Source organism: Mesoplodon bidens (genome assembly GCF_964165515.1).
Source record: "Mesoplodon bidens genome assembly, chromosome: 19".
Classification (NCBI taxonomy): domain Eukaryota; kingdom Metazoa; phylum Chordata; class Mammalia; order Artiodactyla; family Ziphiidae; genus Mesoplodon; species Mesoplodon bidens.
The window spans coordinates 5900894-5925066 of NC_138179.1; the positions used below are offsets into that span (position 1 = coordinate 5900894).

A 24173-nucleotide genomic window follows, 5' to 3' on the forward strand; every position below is an offset into this window, starting at 1 on the left:
GCTCTGCTAACCAGTGGCAACGTTTTAGTGAACATCCTTCTAAACATCTCATGCAAACAGTCACATGTGGATATGTATTCAATTTTACATAACTGCAATCACAGAATACATCTTGTTCTGCAATCTACTTTTTTTCACTCTACAGTATACAGTAGACATTTTTCCTGTCAATAAATGAATGTATTATTAATAGCTGCATTGTTTTCCCTTATCATGATTTATATAATCTGTCCTTTATTGATATTTAGATTCTTTTAAATTTAGGGCTTCTATGACCAATGGAATACCAGGGTGCATACATCTTTTATTAACACTTGTGAAATTTCCTTTGCAGAATAAACTGTTAGGCCTGGGATTGATGGGTCAAGGGATATACACATTTTACGTTTTGATATATTTTGCTAAATTGCCCTGAAGAAAGTTGAACCATGCTGTAACCTAGTATCAGATTCCCACTGTTAGAGTTGAGAATCCTAATGGCAGTCTGCCAGTCTGTCTGCACGCTAGCTGTTTATTACAGCAGTTTTCTTATTTAGAATAGTATCACACTTTAATTTATGGGTTCCTTTAGAACTCTTGGGTAAATGCCTTCTGGTCCCAATGATCTATGTTCCTCGTCAATTGCATCTGCTATCTAGAACCCTAATAATTTGGGCAATACAGTTGTAGATGGGGTTGAAATGACAGGTTAAGGAAACATTTGACTAGCATGAATGTTCTTTTCACTATACTGCATCCTGGATCTGCTACCTCTGACATGCTTCCAAGGACACTTTTTAAGTGGGAATTTCCTTAAAGCTATCTTCTATGAAGAGCAAGATTATTTTTCAAATCTTTTATTTTTCATAAGATCAGTACTATCTTCTCCAACCCCTTGAACTGAGTTAAGATTGATGACCTTGTTGTTATATCAGCCACTAGCTGTATAGTCTTGGGCAAACTACTTAACCTCTCCAGATAGCAGTTTTCTCAATGAAACAGGTCAGTGATTTTTTTTTTTTTTTTTTTTTTGCGGTACGCGGGCCTCTCACTGTTGTGGCCTCTCCCGTTGCAGAGCACAGGCTCCAGACGCGCAGGCTCAGCGGCCATGGCTCACGGGCCCAGCTGCTCCGCGGCATGTGGGATCTTCCCGGACTGGGGCACGAACCCATGTCCCCTACATCGGCAGGCGGATTCTCAACCACTGTGCCACCAGGGAAGCCCGATTTCTTTTTTTAAGTTTTTATTTTTCATTATTTTTAACATTTTTTTGGCCATGCTGCACAGCATGCAGGATCTTAGTTTCCTGACCAGGGATAGAACCCATGCCCCCTGCAGTGGAAGCCCAGAGTCTTAACCCCTGGACTATCAGGGAAGTCCCAGGCCAGTGATTTCTGATACTCTTTCTTTTTCAACATTTTTCCCCTACGATAATTGATTGCCTGTGCTAATTGCCTTTCTTGGCTTAAATAATGTCTTATTAACTTTGGAGCCTCATAAATTTCCCACAAAATATGGCCTTCATCTTGGAAGATATCTCTCGTCATATAAGTGCAATTTTTTAAAAGATGCTTTTCTACTATTATACTTCACCTGTTCTTTCACTGGTGTTAATTTTCTTGGGCCTGCACTAAGGCATGTGTGCTCCTGCTTGGTTACTTTTTTGAATAATTCTGTATACTTTCCCCAACTTTGTTGCCGAATCCTAACCACTAGGCCACCAGGGAATTCCCTAGGGTACTTTCAGTGCTTTCATTTTACTTCCTTAGATCCTCAAAACACTGCTCTAAGGTTAGATACTATTATCCCCCATTTTACAGATGTGAAACTGAGGCTTAAACTAAGTGATATGCCCAGAGTCACTCAGTTTGTAAATGGCATAGCTATATCTATGGGTTCTAGGGACTTCCCTGGCAGCCCAGTGGTTAAGACTCCGTGCTTCCAGTGCGGGAGGTGTGGGTTCCATCCCTGTTTGGGGGAACAAAGATCCCACATGCTATGCAGTGTGGCCAAAAAGTAAATAAATAAATAAATCTATGGGTTCTACATTTAGAGCTCTGTCTGCTACACCACTGGTCCCTCTATAGTTGAAGGTTAAATATTCTTAGTTACATTTTTTTTCCTGGTAATATTTATCATATACATATGTCTATACTAATCATAAAGTAGTTATCAAATTTAAAGTTGCTGTCAAGAGAGATTTTGGAAAAGGGAAACAGAACCATGAGCACAGCTAATCTATAGGATATAATTTGACAGCCCTAAACAGATACTTTCCTTAATTCCTAACAAGGCAGTATTTTTCAACTTGTGAGTTCCCTTTAAATGTTTTTAATTTTAAGTTTGGTTTTATGTGGAAATTTTTAACTTAGTTCTCTTTCTTCTACAAAGGCTTTATCATTTCTTTGCGTATATTGGTGTTAGACCAAGAAATAAGACTACTGTGATGGTAAACGGATGCAAAAGTCTTTCTCTGCAACTTTTTAAAATCTAATGAAGGCCCTTGTTTTCAAGAATCCTCTAAATTTTATTTACTCTTCTTAAAGGAAGCTAGAATCTTTGGGAAGTCACTATTAACAGAGTGTGTGAGTTGGAAGTTATCATTTAGTAAAAAAATTCCTCATTTTACAGATAAGAAAACAGAAGAAAGAAATTTCCTTAAGGCCAGAGTCAAGAATCACATGATTTTAAATAATCACTCTGCATTCTACTTCTGTGAGAGACCTGTTCTTCTGGCCAAAATTTCTCCCTCAGGCTTGGGTTAATTCTTTTGCATTTAAATGTGGCTCTTCGAATTAGTAGTTTGTGTGGGATGAAAGGAAATTTAGGTTCCAGTCTTCCCAAGACTTTTAAGACTTTTATAACCTATAACCTTGTCAACGTTTCCTTATTTTAAACGGACTTGTAAGTCAACAAACATTTGACTGCCTATCGCGTACAAGGCATCAGGTTTGCATTTTAACAGTAAAATGCGAGGGGAGAGGAGCCCTCCCTCAAATACTTGACTGATAAACTAGTACCTTTTTATGGTATGTGTGACAAAAGGGAAAATTCTCTCTTGGCTGGACAAGTGGGTGTGTTTATTATTTGTTTTCAGTAAGCTTTAACTCCTCCATCGGTAAGAGTTCTTTGCATTTCTTCGGCTAGGGCTAGAGACGCGCCCTGGAATCATACCTTTTTGATGTGAACTTTCTCATTATGTCAGGCCTTCCGGAAGGCTATCCTTGAATAGCCTTTTCGGTCCGAGTGATGGCGAAGGCGCTGGCGGGTTTCCAAGCATTCGCCTCAATTTGCGCTGCGACTCGGACCACAAAGCTAGGTGACAAAAGCCGGCTCCGGGACCTTCGCCGGCTCCTACCCTGCAGCCTGAGCGCGCCTGCGTGTCGGAGCCCCTTTGTTGCTTGGCTGCCAGAGTCCGGTTGCGCCTGCGCGTTGGACCGGCGCCGGCAAGTGCGGTGCACCGCTGGCACCGGCTGGGGGCGGGCAGACTCCTCAGCAGCTGCAGCTGCCGCCGCCGCTGCAGCCGTTGCGACCGTCTCAGCGGAGTTCAGAGGGCCAGGCGGTGGGAGACTTCCCACAGGGTGGCTGAGATGTCGTCCACCGCGGCTTTTTACCTTCTCTCCACCCTGGGAGGGTACTTGGTGACTTCCTTCTTGTTGCTCAAATACCCGACCTTGCTGCACCAGAGAAAGAAGCAACGATTCCTCAGTAAACACATCTCTCACCGCGGAGGTGAGAGGGGTCCCCAGAACCAGGTGGCGGAGGTGGGGGAGGCTCCCCCCGCCCTTCCCCACCACGACGAGAGCTGAGGGTCCTCCGCTTTAAAAGGCAGGCGGGTGGAAATACGTGAGAGTTTGAGGAAGGATGGGCGTGTGTGGATAGAGGGCTCCCCCGGAGGTGAAGGCAGTGTGGAGGGGAGGTCGCCTGAAGGAAGGAAAGGGGTCTTGAGAGAGAGCCAAGGTGGGGACCTCTCGCGTGCAGCGATGTCAGGGGTTCTCAGAAGGAGGAAGGACCAGGGTGAGAATGAAGGGTAGATGGAGGTTTCTCGGAGGAGGGAAGGATGATCGCAAGGTACCTTCCTAGCAGTGAGGCACAAGTGGGGAGCACCGGGCCGAGCCGGGGTACCCCGCAGGGGGGAACCGGGAAAAGACTTGTTCCGAGACAGCCAGTGGCTGAGCTTGTGGGAAGATGGGGCGAACTGCTTCCAGGGCTGAGGAACTGCGTGAACCTGGAGCGTGGTGCAGCCTGGGCATCTGCAGTACCTGGGGACCGCTCCCAATTCACCCCTCCATCCCCCCATTCTAAGCATGATAATTGAGAAGAGGGGGAAACCGAGTCCCTGAGCCGCGGACACGTCCCAAGGTCACAGTTATAGCTTGGGCTGGACTGGGACAGAAACTGGAGCGTCCTGGTTCCCAAGGCTGCAAACCTCGCACCTTTTTTTTCCAACCCCACCTTGCACCCCAGCAGTGACCGGTGGATTTCCAAAGACAAAAAGATGATTTAGTTAATGACAGGACTGTATTGTTGGACGGAAACAAAGAAGTTTCTTTTGGAAGAGTGTCTTGCCAAAAGGAACAGAGATGAACCCTCTCATTTCCCAGACAGCAGGCCAAATCTTTGCCTCTTCATTATTGTGCAATAATGTCTTTATTTCATTTCAAGCATGATGTATAAAATGTTGTGAGATTGGATTATTTCAGTCAATTTTAGCTTGTTCTTTAGAGATGAATGTTAAACTAGGTTAAAATGGCTTGGAATTTACAGTCTAATACTTGAAATGGTAAAATTCTAGTTTACAGTCTAAAATTTGATTTAGTACCATGACCCCTTTGCTAACAAGAATTGGCCAGGAATAAGGGTTTTCTGGGTTTTTTTAATTTAATGAATTTATTTATTGGCTGCGTTGGGTCTTTGTTGCTGCCCGCGGGCTTTCTCTAGTTGTGGCAAGCGGGGAGCTACGCTTCGTCACGGTGCGCGGGGTTCTCATTGCGGTGGCTTCTGTTGTTGCGGACCACGGGCTCTAGGTGCGCGGGCTTCAGTAGTTGTGGCACGTGGGCTCAGTAGTTGTGGCACATGAGCTCTAGAGCGCAGGCTCAGTAGTTGTGGCACACAGGCTTAGTTGCTCCGCAGCATGTGGGATCTTCCCGGACCAGGGCTCGAACCCGTGTCCCCTGCATTGGCAGACGGATTCTTAACCACTGCATTGGCAGACGGATTCTTAACCACTGCACCACCAGGGAAGTCCCAGGAAAAAGGTTTTAAATATCACAGAAGTACATTAGCATGCTTCTGTAAAATCTGTATAATTTTATCAGTTACACGTAGTACTAAAGAGTGCCTTCAACGGTTATGCTAGTCTCCTACTCATGAAAAGTGTGAAAGGTTTTAAGGGATCTATCACCAGCTAAATGCCAAGTTATTTCTTATTTGGTTTACCTGTATTTTGATAGATACAAAGTTAAATTGTAGGATGACATATGACTACTAACGTGCCTTCAACCACTACAGCCAAAAAAGCAACTTTTAGTGTTTGAGTTGTTGCCACAGAAGTATTTTCGATGGTAGTAGTCCTACTCTGGAGAGAGTCAGTACCTTCTGCAGTTGTGTTTACTGATTTAAAAAAAAGAAAAGTGTGCTTACTAAAAACCCAAAACAAAACTAGGTCCTCTAAAAAGCTATCTAAACGGTCGTTATGGGTGATCTAGATTTTATTTTAGAAGAAATCATCTTAACTCTGTAGGCTTGAAATACGTTTACCGTCCTAAATCACTGTAGTAAATTCCTGTGTGTTAGTGCTTAATATGCTTTTGTGGAGTATGTATGCCAAATAATACAGTTGAATCCAGGATGATAGAGGATATATTTACTAAAAAACACTTTGTAACTCAAGATACTACGTTTCTGGAAAATCATAGACTAGGAAGCAGTCAGCTTCTGCTTGCTTTTTATTTTGGCTTGGACACGGATAACAGCAATCAGTGTTATCTGTGCAAACTTTTCCATGCATGTCACTAACATTTGGGCTAATTCTCTATTGCCCTAACTGCAGATGCCTGATATTCCATGAAAACCATATGTAGGATCATTCCAAGATTGAAACACTGATCATTATATATGTATAAACTATATGCATCTGAAGTGCTTTAACCTAAAACTCTTGATGTATTATGTCTGCTATGAAAGCACTGTCACCTGAGTCAGCTTCTGGACCTATCACTAGTTAACCTTGGGAATAAGCCTTGGTTTTAGTTTCCTTATCTAGAAATGGAGACCATTTACCTTGCTTCTCTTTGGGTTATTATGAGGATTAGGTGTACAGAAAGCACTCTGAACACCGTAAAATTGTTTAGAAATATAAGCATGGATACAGGGGGTCACATTTGTATTTTGCAATAGGACTTTGAGTTGAGTGAGAAAAAATGAGATCACCCTATACTTAATGTTTTAGTTTTAATGAACACTTTCGCCTTTCACTGATTGATCGTCCTTGAAAGTAGAAAATACTCTGTTTTAAAAATTAAGTGGTGTAGGCCTGCTTTGTTCTTACCTCATTAAAGCATACATTGTATTACATTATATTGTCATAGGATATCTGCTTCCCTTGTTAGACTATGAGTTCCTCAAGGGCAGATTTTAGATTTTATTAATGCTTGTGTCTCTAGCCTCTAGTACACTAACGTACGCTTAAAATAATAGCTTACTGTCTGCTAATTATCTATTGTGTGCTAGATACTTTCCATGTCTTTCCTTATCTATTTGACCAAAGAACACTTTTTGTAACTACAATGTATTGATGAAATACCAATAGGACCAAAGATGTGCCCTTTGGGTTAAATCGAGAGCAAAGGCTATTTTTATAATTCCTCTATGAAATTATGACTTTTATTAATATTTTTACAATTGCATAAGTACATGTTCATTGTAGAAAACTTGGGAAATATAGAAATGAAAAAAGAAAAAATAGTTCCTAGAACTCACCATCCAGACATAATTTCTGTTAACATTTTGAAGTATGTCTTTTTTCTTTAATATTTATTTTTATTTATTTATTTGGCTGTCAGGTCTTAGCTGCCGTACATGGGATCTTCGTTGCCGTGTGTGGGGTCTTTTAGATGTGGCATGTGAACTCTTAGTTGTGGCATGGGGGATCTAGTTCCCTGACCAGAGATTGAACCCGGGCGCACTGCACTGGGAGTGTGGAGTCTTAGCTACTGGACCACCAGGGCAGTCCCCTGAAGTGTATCCTTTAAGTACGTATTTTACTACATTTGGAATCATTCCATATATACACGTATTTCAGATGCCCACTGAGTTAACTAGAGTTAGGATAGCAGGGAGATAACTTTTTCATACTCCCTAAGCAATCTCAATGGGCCAATTGAATTAAGCAACAGGCTTTAAAAAAAGAGATTCATTTATTAGGGTTCGGTGGCCAAAGAATTAAAAAAAAATCATCAACTGATAAAATCCTCACCTTACCTTTTAATCTTTCACCCTTGGCTGCAAGACAAAGTATTGCCACAATCTGGGCATTTTGCCAGATTGATTTCGGAGGTGATAAGTTTGAGGGTAAATATTGCTCATGGACACTGGCTCCTTCTGAGTCCTAAACTTTGTTTGCTCAAAGAGGAAATTGAGGCATCAGTTTGAGTCTCAGAGTGTCAATGGAAGTATTTTGGTTTTGGTTTTGTATGAGTGTGTAAAGGGAGGGTAAACGCAGGGGTTATCTATATTTCCCTGTATTTAAAAAAAATTATACATATTACAAACTTAGAAAAATTAAATATCGTTATAGAAAAAGTTGAAAGTATGACAAGATAGCAAAAACCACTTATTGAAAAGAGCACACATATGGTGGTTAGTTGGTAAATGCTGCCGCTGTATCAATATACACTTTGAATATCATCCCTCTATGTTATTGATGTGTTTAATTTGGCTTTCACCATATGAATCTTAACAAGTAATTTGTGGGTATTATCATTGTGGGATTTATCTTCAAGCTTTACAAACAAGTATAAGAATATGGAAATAAGGACCAATATGAGTAACTTATCTGTAAAACTGAAATAAGGAGATATATGAATGGCAGCATAGAAGCTGCAGCATAGTTAGTGGTAAAAAGGGTGGGATCTGAAGTCATACTGCTTATGCTCGAAATTCAGTTCCCCTTGTTGGCTGTGTGATCTTACCCAGTTTTATTTCCGGAGATGCCAGAAATCTTGCCATGGTTGTGGGCATTTTAATGAAATAATATATAGAGTGCTAAGCACAGTATCTAGCTTCTATTAATTATTAATATCTTGACCACCTTTTCAATATTTTATTTTATTTAGTACTGGCTATTAATTTCATAAACTTATAAAGTAGATCAAAGATCTTAATAATGTTTGCATGCTTAAGCTCTTAGGTTTAAATGAATTACAAATAAAATTAATATGGAAAGGAGACATAAAAGACAAACAGGTAGACTTTAAATGTAAATATTAGTAGTAAAAATTATATTTTTTATATAATTTATAATGAAATTTATATGTTTTATATTATAAATTTTATAATATTATAATATTATAAATGTTTTATATTAAATTTATATAATATAATGAAATTTATTTCAGATTTCTGAATCTCTATTTTATATTTTTCCTAACTCCTTTCCCTCAAAACAAAAAGAGCAAACTATAAGTAACTTTTGAACTTTTTATTATGGCACATTTTAATCGTATACAAAAGTAGTAAGACTCTATGACTCAGATACAATTATCAACTCACGCCCCATGTTGTTTCATCTGTATTCCTGCCCATTCTTCTCACCTGTATTATTTTGAAACAAATATCATATTGTTTCAAACTTAATAAATATTTGTTGAACACTGTTTTGTGGAATATTCTGACACATGTGTATTACAAAGCCCTTGCTACTGAAATTTGAGAAGGCTTACTTTCCCATCCCAACTTTGGAACCAACTTAGAAATAAAATGCATGCATCAGAAAGACAGAGGTATGGGACTTCCCTGGCAGTCCAGTGGTTAAGACTCTGTGCTTCCACTGCAAGGGACTCGGGGAACTAAGATCCCGCATGCTGCGCTGAGCAGAAATTTTGTTCCTTCTGAGGGTGGGCCACTCCAAATTAAGGGGACCATGAAGGGCTGAGTCACAGATGGACGGACAGCTCTTTCTCCACGTCGCTCCTGCTCCCATGGGGAGGAGTATATGAGGGAATAAAGAAGGGTTAAAAGTGTTCCTTCCACTCTGTTCCCTCCTTGCGGACTGGAGTGGAATTTTCCTTCACTAGGTGGGAACAGGTAGCTGGGGATAGACGTTCCTCTCAATACTTGCCTTCAAAAAGCCTTCTCTGGGTTTAGGTGGTGTACCGGAATATAAAAAACATAGGACTTAGAGATAAAGGCTTTTTGAACAAACATTTAGGCATAGCATACATGTGGTAGCACTAACCTTAAGTGTACAGCTTAATATCCCTTTTAATATATGTGTACATCCAGGTAGTCATTTACTCAGATCAAGATATAGAACATTTCTAGAATCCCATAAGATTCCCTTGGTTCCCTTCCCAGGCTATCCTTCTCCATCCCCAGAGGTGACCACTCCTCTGACTTTTCTGACCATTGATTTTTAAAAATTTATTTATTTTATTTATTTTATTTTTGGCTGCGTTGGGTCTTGGTTGCTGTGCGCAGGCTTTCTCTAGTTGCGGTGAATGGGGGCTACTCTCCCTTGTATTGCCCGGGCTTCTCATTGTGGTGGCTTCTTTTGTTGCGGAGCGCGGGCTTCAGTAGTTGCGGCACGCGGGCTCTAGAGTGCAGGCTCAGTAGTTGTGGTACACGGGTTCAGTTGCTCCACGGCATGTGGGATCTTCCCGGACCAGGGCTCGAACCCATGTCCCCTGCATTGGCAGGCGGATTGTTAACCACTGAGCCACCAGGGAAGCCCTGATCATTGATTATATAAGACAGTGGTTTTCAAAGTGTGGTCTGTGGACTCCTGGGAGTCCCCAAGACCTTTCATGAGTCCACAAGATCAAAATTATTTTCATAAGACATTACTTACCTTTTTCACCTTGTTGACATTTGCACTGATGGTGCAAAAGTAGTACTCGGTAAAACTGCTGTTGCTTTAGCACAAATGAAAATACTGGTACCAAATGTACTAGTAGCCATTGTATTCCTCACCATCATGCACTCACATTTTTTTTTAAAAAGGCAGTTTCATTTAAGAATATCTTTGATGTATTAGAAAAATTATTAATTTTATTAAAGTTCAATCCTTGAGTTCAATCCTATAAGTTTTAATATTCTGTGTGACAAAATTGGGAGTACACAAAAATCACTTTTGCTGCATACCAAAGTAGGAAGATGATTGTCTTGAGGAAAAGCACTTGTGCAATTGCTTGAATTCTGAGCTGAATTAGCCTTTATTGTTTTCCACAGAACACCACTTTTACTTAAAAAACTGACTGACGAACTGGTTATTCAGCCTTGAGTATTCAGCAGATATGTTCTTGAAAATTAATAAAGTGAGTCTGTCATTAGAAGAAAAATAATCTAGCTGCCTTCTATTAAAGCAATGACAATGATTAAATTTGAGCTTTCAAGCAAAAATTAGACTTCTGAAAAACTTGTATCATCCACTGTGAGCTTGGTAGCTTTCCAATTTTTAAAGATTTTCCTGATGATATCAGGTATTAACAAATGTGATTTTTAAAAAATATTGTCTAATGAAATGTGTCAGTATTTAGAAGATCAGCATAATTCAGTGAATCAGTATTTTCCAAAAAACCATGCATGGGTGAAAGATCCATTCAAAGTTCAAGATGGGCTCATCGATTTTCATGTAGTAGAGCATGAAGAGGTCATTAATATGGTTCAGGTTCCACATTACAACTAACTTTTAAGAATCTGCCATTTGTTGAATTTTGGTGCAGTATCACAGAAGAATCTTTCTTTTCCAACTATCTGTGTGAAGGTTGATATGTACATATGAAGCAGACACGAGAATCTAGCTGCCTTCTATTAAGCCAGACATTAAAGAGATTTGCAAAAGTGTAAAGCAATGCCACTCTTAGCGTCAAATATTTTTGTCAGATCGTTATTTTTCATAAAATGTTATGTTAACATGCAATGGATTTATTATTGTTATTTTCAAAGTTTTAAAATTTAGAAGTCAAGGGCTTCCCTGGTGGTGCAGTGGTTGAGAATCTGCCTGCTGATGCAGGGGACACGGGTTCGAGCCCTGGTCTGGGAGGATCCCACATGCCGCAGAGCGGCTTGGGCCCGTGAGCCACAACTACTGAGCCTGCGCGTCTGGAGCCTGTGCTCCACAACAAGAAAGGCCGTGATAGTGAGAGGCCCGCACACCGCGATGAAGAGTGGCCCCCGCTTGCCACAACTAGAGAAAGCCCTCGCACAGAAACGAAGACCCAACACAGCAAAAAAAAAAAAAAAAAATTAATTAAAAAAAAACCCTTAGGGCCTCCCTGGTGGCGCAGTGGTTGAGAGTCCGCCTGCGGATGCAGGGGATACGGGTTCGTGCCCCGGTCTGGGAGGATCCCATATGCCGCGGAGCGGCTGGGCCCGTGAGCCATGGCCGCTGGGCCTGTGCGTCCGGAGCCTGTGCTCCGCAACGGGAGAGGCCACGACAGTGAGAGGCCCGCATACCGCAAAAAGAAAAAAAAAAAAAAGAAAAAAAAAAAAAAAAAAAAAAAAAAAAAAAAAAAACCCTTAGAAGTCAATCTCTAATATGTAATTATTAATGGATATAACCCACATAATCAAAAGCTCTTTGAGGGACTTCCCTGGCGGTGCAGTGGCTAAGAATCCTCCTGCCAGTGCTGGGGACACAGGTTCGAGCCCTGGTCCGGGAAGATCCCACATGCTGCAGAGCAACTAAGCCCCTGCGCCACAACTACCGAAGCCTGCGCGCCTAGAGCCCATGCTCTGCCACAAGACCAGCCACCACAACGAGAAGCCCGCACATCCCAATGAAGAGCAGCCCCTGCTTGCCACATCTAGACAAAGCCCTCGTGCAGCAACGAAGACCCAACGCAGCCAAAAATAAATAAATTAGTTAATTAACTTTAAAAAATATGCTTAAAAAGAAAAGCTCTTTGAGGTTCTCAGTAAGAGTCCTGAGACCAAAATGGTTAGGAACTGCTAGTTTAAGGCATTAACTCTTTTCCTTTTTATTTTTATTTATTTTTAATTAGTTTCTGCTTTATAACAAAGTGAATCAGTCATACATATACATCTGTTCCCACAGCCCTTCCCTCATGCATCTCCCTCCCTCCCACCCTCCCCATCCCATCCCTCCAGGCGGTCACAAAGCACCGAGCTGATCTCCCTGTGCTCTGCGGCTGCTTCCCACTATCTATCTACCTTACGTTTGGTAGTGTATACACGTCCATGCCTCTCTTTCGCCTTGTCACAGCCCACCCTTCCCCCTCTCCATGTCCTCAAGTCCATTCTCAAGTAGGTCTGCGTCTTCATTCCCGTCTTACCCCTAGGTTCTTCATGACCATTTTTTTTTCTTAAATTCCATATATATGTGTCAGCATACAGAATTTGTCTTTCTCTTTCTGACTTACTTCACTCTGTATGACAGACTCTAGGTCCATCCACCTCGTTACAAATAGCTCAGTTTCGTTTCTTTTTATGGCTGAGTAATATTCCATTGTATATATGTGCCACATCTTCTTTATCCATTCATCCGATGATGGACACTTAGGTTGTTTCCAGCTCCGGGCTATTGTGAATAGAGCTGCAATGAACATTTTGGTACATGACTCTTTTTGAATTATGGTTTTCTCAGGGTATATGCCTAGTAGTGGGATTGCTGGGTCATATGGTAGTTCTATTTTTAGTCTTTTAAGGAACCTCCATACTGTTCTACATAGTGGCTGTACCAATTCACATTCCCACCAGCAGTGCAAGAGTGTTCCCTTTTTTCCACACCCTCTCCAGCATTTATTGTTTCTAGATTTCTTGATGATGGCCATTCTGACTGGTGTGAGATGATATCTCATTGTAGTTTTGATTTGCATTTCTCTAATGATTAATGATGTTGAGCATTCTTTCATGTGTTTCTTGGCAGTCTGTATATCTTCTTTGGAGAAATGTAAGGCATTAACTCTTGACTATAATAAGAACCATTGTAATCTGAAGTAATTTTTTAAAAAGTGCTTCACAGAGGAGTTGAGAAGTGAATTGTTCTCCCCCACTGCACGCGGCTTGTAAGATCTTAGTTCCGTGCCCTCAGCAGTGAAAACACGGAGTCTTAACCACTGGACTGCCAGGGAATTCCCAAACGGATTGTTCCTTGTACCAAAAAGCAAGGAAATTAAAAGGACACAGAGGTCAGCTTGAAGGAGCTAATGATGTTGACTTTGATTACTTGGTGAAAGTGGTGTCTGCCAGACTTTTCTGTTGTGAAGTTACTCTTTTTCTCTTTGTAGTTAGTAAGTATTTTTGTAGGAAAGTACTTTGAAACCACATAAACCCTCCATTCCTTATCAAACTTTTGGTCCATTTATTAAAATGGATTCAGAATATCCTATTTTGTTTAATGGTTTAAAGTTTGTTACTATCATCATTTTGATGCTAACATTGTCTCAGGTTTGGCCAGTGAGAGCTCCTTTAAACTGGATTCTGTGTCCTGTTAACTCCCTTGCTTTTTGGTACAACAGTCAGTAGTTTAACCTAATCTACAAGTAACCATTTTAGCACTCTTTTCTTTTTGGTAGTATTCTAGAGTGCTTTGTTCTTGAATATTGATGACCTGTTTATAACGTATTTCCTTAGTTTTTGACTAAAACAAGCACTGACTGGACTTTTAAAAGTCATTTAATGTCAAAAGAGCCCTTACTTTTGAAAAAACTTTAATCTCCATATTTGCTTCATCTGTTTTCTATTGTGCATTAACTCTAGTAATTAAAGTGGACCTAAACTCAAAGTAGTAGCTTTTTAAAATATTTATTTATTTATTTATTTATTTTGGCTCCACTGGCTCTTAGTTGCGGCACGTGGGATCTTTAGTTGCAGCATACAAACTTCTTAGTTGTGGCATGCGGACTTCATAGTTGCAGCATGTGAACTCTTAGTTGCAGCATGCATGCGGGATCTAGTTCCCTGACCAGGGATCAAACCAGGGCCCCCTGCATTGGGAGTGCGGAGTTTTACCCACTGGACCACCAGGGAAGTCCCCAAAGTAGCTTGTTTCACATACGTATCCCTTTCTCTCTGCTAAACTGATGGAATTTTTAGAACATTAGGTTAATATATTCATTTCTTCATACCTTGTGTTTCTATTGATTATTAATTAGGTTGCCATAAAAATACAATCTAACAATATAAAAGAAGAAAACTTTAATACTCTTGCAAATATGTTCAGATGTTATTGTATGTAAGACATTTTAATTCTATTATTTGAACAGCACCTTAAACTTGAATTGCCTCTTTTGTTAAGAAGAAATTGTCGGGCTTCCCTGGTGGCGCAGTGACTGAGAGTCTGCCTGCCAATGCAGAGGACAGGGGTTCGAGCCCTGGTCTGGGAGGATCCCACATGCCGTGGAGCAACTAAGCCTGTGAGCCACAACTACTGAGCCTGCGTGTCTAGAGCCTGTGCTCCATAACAAGAGAAGCTACAACAATGAGAAGCCCGCGCACCGTGATGAAGAGTAGACCCTGCTCACTGCAACTGGAGAAAGCCTGCGCACAGAAACGAAGACCCAACACAGCCAAAAATAAATAAATAAATTTATTTATTTATTTATTTATTTAAAAAATAAAAGAAAGAAATTGTCTGTTTTTCCAAGTATTTAGAAAAGCATTTCCAAAGTATGTTTCCTGTGCATTCCATTAATTATTGGGTTGGCTATTGTCTGTTTTTCCAAGTATTTAGAAAAGTATTTCCAAAGTATTTTTCCTGTGCATTCCATTAATTATTGGGTTGGCTATTGTCTGTTTTTCCAAGTATTTAGAAAAGTATTTCCAAAGTATTTTTCCTGTGCATTCCATTAGTTATTGGGTTGGCCAAAAAGTTCGTTTGGGTTTTTCTTCTCTTTTGTTTTTTTAAAAAATATTTATTTAGGCTGCTCCAGGTCTTAGTTGCATCATGTTAGCTCTTAGTTGTGGCATGCATGTAGGATCTAGTTCCCTGACCAGGCGTTGAACCCAGGCCCCCTGCATTGGAAGTATGGAGTCTTAGCCACTGGACCACCAGGGAAGTCCCTCCTCATTCTTATAGATAGGGAAGCTCAGCCATAGAAAGGTGAGACAAGTATCAAACAGACTTGAGAGCAGAGATCCTAACTCCAGAGCCCCACCCTCAACTACTACACTATACTACCCTCAGCCAAGATGATTAAAACAGTCACTTCTTTTAAGTAGTTAATGGGAAAGGGAAGAAAGAGATGGGTAAACACTTTATGCTATAAATATGATAAATGCCTTAGTAGAGAGATGCATGAGAGACCATGGGGACCCAGAGGAGAGACACTTTAACTCTGAGGAGGTGTATATGTGCAAGTCCTCCTCTGTCTTTTCTATTATAGCTTAAAAATCATGTTTAGGTTCTTGTAACCCTCCTGCGTTGCTGTGGCTGTGTTTGATCTTTGATTCTTCTTGGTGCAGCTAAAAACAATTCAAAATACCATTACATTCTTTAAAACACTTGTAATGTCTACATAATATATAAACATCATGATTCATTTGATGTATCTTTTTTAGGTGAATTTCTGGAAAAATAAAATGTTCAAATTAGCTTCAATTTAATGTTTTCACAGGTGCTGGAGAAAATTTGGAGAATACAATGGCAGCCTTTCAGCAGTAAGTATATAAAAAGGTATTCTTTTCTTTTACAGTTTATCTTTAAAGTGATGATGATTCACCAAGTGAGGATAGTACACATGTAGCATCCACTTGTGGTAGTTGTTTCTATTTTATTAAAATGGCTTTTTTTTTTTTTAGTTAGTCTGAAGTGTTACAAAGAGTGTTTGGCTTCTGCATAACTGAAAAACTAGATCAGAGTTTTGGGTAATCAAAAGATACTATAGTTCCAAAGCTGAAAGAAGACATTTGTAACAAGGCACATACTGTGTGTAATGCTAATTAGCCTCAGAGAGAAAGAGAAAAGGAGAAAATGAAAACACTGTTACATTGGCTGTTATGAGTAGGATTATGTGTCTACTCAGTAATTCTTCCACAGATCAGGTCAAGCTGTCATCTGGTCTTTCTTCTTTGAAGCCTTAGGAGTGTTGATCATATTTTTTAAAATAAGGTAAAAATTTTTTTCAATTTTTAGATTATTCACATTTCATATAGATGTCTTTTAGAGCACCTCACAGAGAAGCAGCAGGAGACACAGGAATGAAAGCTGATTGATACCTTGTTCTTTGTCTTAGAGTGAATGATTATCTTCAGTCTCTGGTAATGGTGCGAACACTGTTTTCTGTTCCCTGAAAAATGAGACGGGGAATGTGATAAGTTAGCTCCCATGAAAAACATTACTATCCATATTTAGTAAGAAAAATATTTTCTTATGTAATTTTTGAGCCATTTTATGTATATAGTTGGGGCCAATAAATCAGGATAATTTGGCTTAAGTTTTTGTTCTGCTTCTCATCATTCAAAGACACTTTAGACATTATTTTTCCTGTTATCAGGTCCCAAGGTACTGCTTTTCCATAGTCTAGTTTCGTCTAAATCCTATCCTCCTATATTTGTCATTGCTTACTCTTTTTGTTCTATAATACGATGCTTTTGACTGTAATCTCAAGTCTCTTACAGCTCTAAAATGCAAGATCTTTCCTCCTGTCACTGACTGTGAAACAGAATACTTTAATTTAAATTACTTTGTTATCTTCTCTACTGAGATTATGTAGCTAGCTCCTATAGCAAAATATATTTAACTTTATGTGAACGATTTCACTGTGATATACACACACATATGCATACCCACGCACACCCTCATTCACTATCATTTATCCAATATTTGTTGCCTGTGATATAGTAATATATATTACTTGGGGAAAAACTGCTCATAACTTTGAGTGGATTTTAGCATTCCTTTATGTAAAAGTATATTATTTTGTAAGTTTTTCTCCATATTTTTTTTTTGCTAAATCTTTACCAAACACCCTTATTTATGAAATTAAACTATTTCTAAGGATGGTACATTTGTATAATACATTATTTCTAAGGATGGTACCTAAATGTTTTTTATCTTTGAAGACTTTGATCCTCTGAAAAATTTTTTGATATGCAAAGAATAATTTAGGTGGTTTTTACTTGCTAGATACAAAATTTCATTTCCCGTCTTCAAGCAGTTCGTTTTTATATTGTTTTGGTCAAGCAGTAGCTATTGAAGAGTACTACAGTCTTCTCTATCATGTGGTAGCTTTCTAAAACTCTAGTTTTTTGGAGGTTTTTCTGGCAACTCTTCCGTATGTTATTATTAGTGTTTATTAGATATATTTATTTGTAAGGCTGTTTGCTAACTGACTTTGAAATTTATAGAAAACCTAAATCAAATAGGCTTTAATTTTAAACTTAAATTTTGTTGTTATTGTTGTTGGTGGTGATGATTTTGTTTTTTGTTTTGTTTTGTCTTATGCATCAGTGCTCTTACTTTCAATAAGTAGCTTTTTAAATTGTACTTTGTTTTCATTTATAAATATTCTATTTAACTGCTAGGACACTTAGAAAGTTTTTTTTTTAATATGCCTACTTCATGAACAACAAGAAAAACATTGTTTAAGCGTACTATTTTTAAGGTACTGTATACTAAAAAGATAAAGAGTTATAATACATAATTAACAAAAGACAGACACTGTGCTTAATTATGGTATATACTTGAAAGGATATATAGTTGAAGAAGAGATGGTAAAAAATACAATGAGCAGCTAAAACTTAGATCTTATTTATATATATGGTTAGACATATACTTCACAAAGCATGTATATTATGACATGGAGGTGAAGATGATGTTAGAGAAAGTGTAAATAGTTGGTGTGGGAAGCCTAGTTAAGATTAACCAGAAAATTGAAAAGATACCAGGATTAGAAGAGCTATCATTTGGTGGAGAGGAAGAAGCTATTTTTAAAATGTGAAATGTTTGAGGTTAAGATGTGATGGTATGTGGACAATATACATCTAGAAAATTGAAAGGACCTTAAGAATGCATGGAAAATTAATTCATTATATGTTCATTACATTATAGTAGGGCTAAAGAAATAATTAGTACTGACACAGAGAAATAGTTACATCTCACAATTTATAAAAGTTCTTTAATGTGCTTTATAAAATAATTTCACAGACACCTTAAGTTATGAATGTGGCTCTTCTGGGATTCCTTGGGAGCCAGAATCTTTCCTTATTGATTTCTCAATCCCTAACATTTAGCTCTGGTGCTAATAGGTTCTCACTAATCACTTACTGAATGATATATGGAATGCGGCACTCAAGAACAAAGCAGTATATTGGGTGGTAGGATAAATTGGAAGATTGGGATTGACATATATACACTATTGATACTATGTATAAAATAGATAACTAATGAGAACCTACTGTATAGCACAGGGAACTCTACTCAATGCTCTGTGGTGACCTAAATGGGAAGCAAATCCAAAAAAGAGGGGACATATGTATACGTATAGCTGATTCACTTTGCTGTACAGTATAAACTAACACGATATTGTGAAGCAAGTAAACTCCAATAAAAAAAAAGCAGAATTTTAACAGAAGACAGAGACAGAATCCCGTTCATAATAAACATGGAACAAAAAACTAAGGAATTGTACTACAAAGATACACACACACACACACACACACACACACAGAGTCACTAAGCCCCTGAGTATGTAAAATCTGGTTCTTAAGAGCTAATAAAACTAGGTTATTAAACCAGGCTGCCTTTGTAAATACCCATAGGACAATTTGATCCCTGTGGTATTACCACGAATGCTTAGAGAAAGAAACAAATTGTATTAGCAATAGCTGCAAGTATAAGTTGGCAGACAGTCAGAGTAATTAATCAGTGACCTGATTCTCATGATAAAATTCTTTAGAATGTCTAATTAATACACTACTAATTATCTCATCTCTGAAATGGGAATAATAATACAACCTCAATGTTTTGAGGAATAAATGAGATTCAAATAAATTGTTTAACATAGAGTCTGTTTTAAGTTATGATGCATTGTTTTTGTGAAGTTTGAAGTAATTTCACTTCTTCTTTTAGAGCTAGAGTTTTTATTTCTTCTTCTGAAAATGTTGAAGCCTTGGTTCCCTAGCTTTTTTCTGTGTTTGTCATCAGCTTATCAGAAATGCAACTATACTATGCTTGGTGTTTCAATTGAAGTAGATGCATATTGTTATTTATGGAAAAATTTGAAGGCCAAAGTGATAAAAAAAAAAGTTTTCTTGCTCTGTTCTAGCTATTTGTGTATCAAATTTGAGATAATTTTATTAGAATAATTTATAAATTGTCCTAGATACACATACTATTGTTCTAAATTTTTACTTATTAGCTTGTTAATAAGAGATAAACATACAATAAATAGAAAAAAAATTTTTATAATTCCTAAACATTTCTAAAAATATACAACATTTCAGCTAAAGGCAAACTTCATACTTAGAAAGATTTTAGGTAATATGTATAATTTTTTTTAAATACAGGAAAATATAGATAACCCCTGCTCTTACCCTCCTTTACACACTCATACAAAACCAAAACAAAAATAAAAGAAAGACATGTGACCAAAAATCAGCAGTACCAACAGTACCAATTTTTATTTTTATTTTTTAGCTATATAAAGAACGTTAAAATTTTATTTTAAAACTGTTTGCTGGCTCTGTATGTCGCTTACAGTGTCTATACATTTTTTATTCTTTTTTAAAAAAAAACTAAACACAGTTTAACAATATTCAAGGAAATTTTAAAATACAGAAAAATAGTTCTATCAACCTAAAACCTATTTTTATTTGCCTATTTGTGGGTTTTTTTTAACATTTTATATTTATTTATTTATTATTTATTTTGGCTGTGCTGGGTCTTAGTTGCGGCATGCAGACTCTTAGTTGCAGCAGGCATGTGGGATCTAGTTCCCTGACCGGGGATCGAACCCGGGCCCCCCCCCTTTTTTTTTTTTTTTTTTTTGCAGTACGCGGGCCTCTCACTGTTGTGGCCTCTCCCGTTGCGGAGCACAGGCTCCAGACCCGCAGGCTCAGCGGCCATGACTCACAGGCCCAGCCGCTCGGCGGCATGTGGGATCTTCCCGGACCGGGGCACAAACCCGTGTCCCCTGCATCGGCAGGCGGACTCTCAACCACTGTGCCACCAGGGAAGCCCGAACCCGGGCCCCTTGCATTGGGAGCACGGAGTCTTACCCACTGGGCCACCAGGGAAGTCCTTATTTGCCTATTTTTGGATTTTATTTTTACACATTTGTGGTTCTAGCAAACACACAATTGGCAAACAATCTCTTTTAAAGGTGGACGTCCTTTAGAAGAGGACATGTACAGTTAACAATGATTTGCATCTTAGTAAGAATTACATTAAGGAGCCAAGTTTGTTTGTTTTCCTCTAACAACTGGTGATAATCAGAACACTGAAAGGGAAGATTGTTTAAGGAGCAGTAGAGGAGCAGTATGAGACTTTGGCACAAGGCAGCAGGTGGCCATTGCATCTCTTGGAGTGGGATTCTGATGGACTTGGATCATCAGAAGAGACCAAGTATGAGAAAATTCCGAAGTGGTTGGCTCCAAAGGTAAATTTTGTCAGACCCATATATATATATATATATATACACACACACACACACACACACACACACACACACACATATATATATACACACACACACACACACAGACACTTTATCAATGGGATCATACCATACCTACTTTTTTTTTTCGTTTAGATTCAACAATGACATTCCATTGTTGGAATAACAACTTCATTGAATAAACTGAATACTTGATTCTTTGAAGTATGGTACTTACTATGGCTATGGATTATCATTGATGAACATTTAGGTGCTAGCTGGATGAAAATTAAAATTTAAAATGTTCATAGACATTGATAACCAAAATATGGCTTCATTCTGCTCATTTATTTTTATTATCTTAAATTAATTAATTTATTTTTGGCTGCATTGGGTCTTCTTTGCTGCACGCGGGCTTTCTCTAGTTGCGGTGAGCGGGGGCTACTCTTCATTGTGGTGCACGGGCTTCTTATTGCAGTGGCTTCTCTTGTTGCAGAGCACGGGCTCTAGGTGCACAGGCTTCAGTAGTCGTGGCTCGTGGGCTCTGGAGTGCAGGCGCAGTCGTGGCGCACAGGCTTAGTTGCTCCGTGGCATGTGGGATCTTCCTGGACCAGGGCTCGAACCCGTGTCCCCTGCACTGGCAGGTGGATTCTTAACCACTGCACCACCAGGGAAGTCCCTCTGCTCATTTAGAAATGTGTGAATGCCTGCAATATGCCCAACATTGTGAACATTGGAAAATATGGAACAGACAGATACCTTCCTCACTAGGAATTTAGTATCTAGTTGTAGAGACACGACCTTTTATGAAGTCATTTCCATTTCAAATTGTTTCCACCTTATAGGAAACAATTTGAATGTATAGGAATGTATTACACAAACTGTAATTTATCTACTTTTACATTTTCTCATTCCTGCTTTCTCACTCTGCTCACCCCAGCTCCTATTCTTTCCATGCCTGAATTTTAAAAAAGTAAAAGTTTCTTTCTAAAACTCTCTCCCTGCTGCACCCATGTTTACTTTTTTTTTCATTTTGAAATGTCACTGGTGGTAATTGATACATAAAATGCTTACAAAAACAAACAAACAAACAAGAGACTTCCCTGGAGGTCCAGTGGTTAAGACTCCGCTCTTGCACTGCAGGGGGCACGAGTTTAATCCCTGGTCAGGGAACTAAGATCCTGCATGCGGCACAACCAAAAAACAAAAACAACAACAACAAAACAAACATAAAGTGCTGTGTAGGCATTTTACATATACAGAGAGCTATCTCTTTTCATTCATTAATTCAATATTTAACAAATATGTGGGACTTCCCTGGTGGAACAGTGGTTAAGAAATCTGCCTTCCAGTGCAGGGGATGTGGGTTTGATCCCTGGTCGGGGAACTAAGATCCTACATGCTGCGGGGCAAGTAAGCCCTCGCGCCACAACTACTGAGCCTGCGTGCCTCAACTAGAGAGCCACATGCCACAAACTACAGAGCCCACGTGCTCTGGAGCCTGTGCACGGCAACCAGAGAGAAAACCTGCATGCCACAACTAGAGAGAAGCTCACGTGCTGCAATGAAGAGCCCGTGCGCTGCAAAAAAAAAATAAAAAAGATCCCACATGCCTCAGCGAAGACCTGACGCAGCCAAAAATAATAATTAAAAAATATTTTAAAAAGTAAAAAAAAAAAATACTTATGGAGTACCTGCTGTGCGCAGCCCACGTGTAGGCACTTGTTTACAATAGTAAACAAGCCATAGTCCACGAACCCTTTTGTCAAAGAGCACCTGTCTAATTGGGCAAGTAGGGGAAGATAAGTAGATGTATTCAAAACAGTGTGGTAAGTACTCTGACACAGTAAACACAGGTGCTACAGGAAGTCCTGGCAATTTGGCAAATAACTGGTAGATAGGCTACGAAATCCAGCCTGGGGTCAGGGGATTTAGGGAAGGTACCCTGAAGTGGTAGTTTTTAAGCTTACACCTGAAAGATGAATAAGTGTTATCAGATAACGGGAAGAAGAAAGACTTTTTAAAAAACTGCTGTTGTAGTATGTATAATATACATTCAGTAATATGCACAAATCTTAAGTGCACAGCCCAGAGAATTTTAATATATGTATACAGCTTTGTGACCGCCACCCAGATAAACATATACAACGTTTCTAGCACCCCTGAAGGCACCCCTGTGACCTGTCCCAGCCTGTACTCCTTTCCCCTAGATAACCATTATTTTAGTTTCTTTTACAGTAGATTGATTTTGTCTGTTCCTGATAACATAAATATCATCCTACCGTATTTACACTTCTGTCTCTGCCTTTTCTTGCTTTCAATGTATATCCGTAAGATTCATCCATGATGTGTGAAATAACCTTGTACATGTTTTTTAATGGTCAAATGCATTCATCTCTCTCAGGTATATACTTAGCAGAAGTCGAATTGCTGTGTCGTAGGGTAGGTGGATATCTCTACGTTTCAAAGGATTGTACCAACTACACTCCCACCAGCAATATGTGAGAGTCCCACGTGCTCCACTGTCTTGCTGACTTACTGTCAGTTCTTCTAAGTTTAGGCATTCGTAGTTTTAATATCCATTTCCCTGTTGAAGTTTTGTTTTTTTGGCTGCGTTGTGTCTTCGTTGCTGCGCGCGGGCTTTCTCTTGTTAGGATGAGTGGTGGCTTCTCTTGTTGCGGAGCACGGGCTCTAGGGCGTCCGGGCTTCAGTAGTTGTGGCTCACAGGCTCTAGAGCGCAGGCTCAGTAGCTGTGGCGCACGGGCTTAGTTGCTCCGAGGCATGTGGGATCTTCCTGGACCAGGGCTCGAACCCATGTCCATTGCATTGGCAGGACCACTTAACCACTGCACCACCAAGGAAGTCCTTCCTCCCTGTTGAATTTTGATGTTGAACTTGTTCGTACGTGTATTCGCCACTTGGAAATTCTCATTTGTGAAGTGAGAAAACAATTATATTGTTTTTCTGTGAAAGACATTCCAGACAGAGGAAGTATTTAGAGAGCATGGGGCTGCTTGGAGTGTAGGTGCAAGGTGGGGAGGAGGTGAAGAGAACTAATAGTATCATCACTGTTTTGCAAATAAGGAAACAAGCGTAAAGAACTTGCCCAAGTAAGTGGCAGAGGCAGGATTTGAATGCAGGCTCCAATGTCTGTGCTTCTTTTTTTTTTTTTTTCCAGCTTTATTGAGGTATAATTGACAACATTATAATATATTTAAAGTGTATAATGTGATAAATGATAATGTGTGTATACATTGTGAATACACATCCCTCACCTCACATATTTACCTTTTTTTTCCCAGTGTTTGTGCTCTTAACCACTGTGGTATACCCTCTCTAAAAGTCGAAAGATCTTAGCGGTGAGAGGAACCTTAGAGATTATCTTTTCAATGTTTTTCTTTTTTTTAAACAATTTTT

At 39.2% G+C, this 24173-nt stretch overlaps 1 protein-coding gene across 2 annotated transcripts in view; it reads left to right on the forward strand.

The window, feature by feature from the left end:
- The first annotated feature begins 3487 nt into the window (after nucleotides 1-3487).
- The window catches only part of GDPD1 (glycerophosphodiester phosphodiesterase domain containing 1), a 43641-nt gene continuing 22955 nt past the window's right edge, over nucleotides 3488-24173 (forward strand). For both annotated transcript variants that reach the window (XM_081219343.1, XM_081219344.1), the window contains exons 1-2: nucleotides 3488-3711; nucleotides 15777-15819. In XM_081219343.1, the coding sequence (XP_081075469.1) occupies nucleotides 3570-3711; nucleotides 15777-15819 (185 nt within the window). In that variant the 5' untranslated portion in view covers nucleotides 3488-3569. The remainder of the gene's footprint in view (nucleotides 3712-15776; nucleotides 15820-24173) is intronic.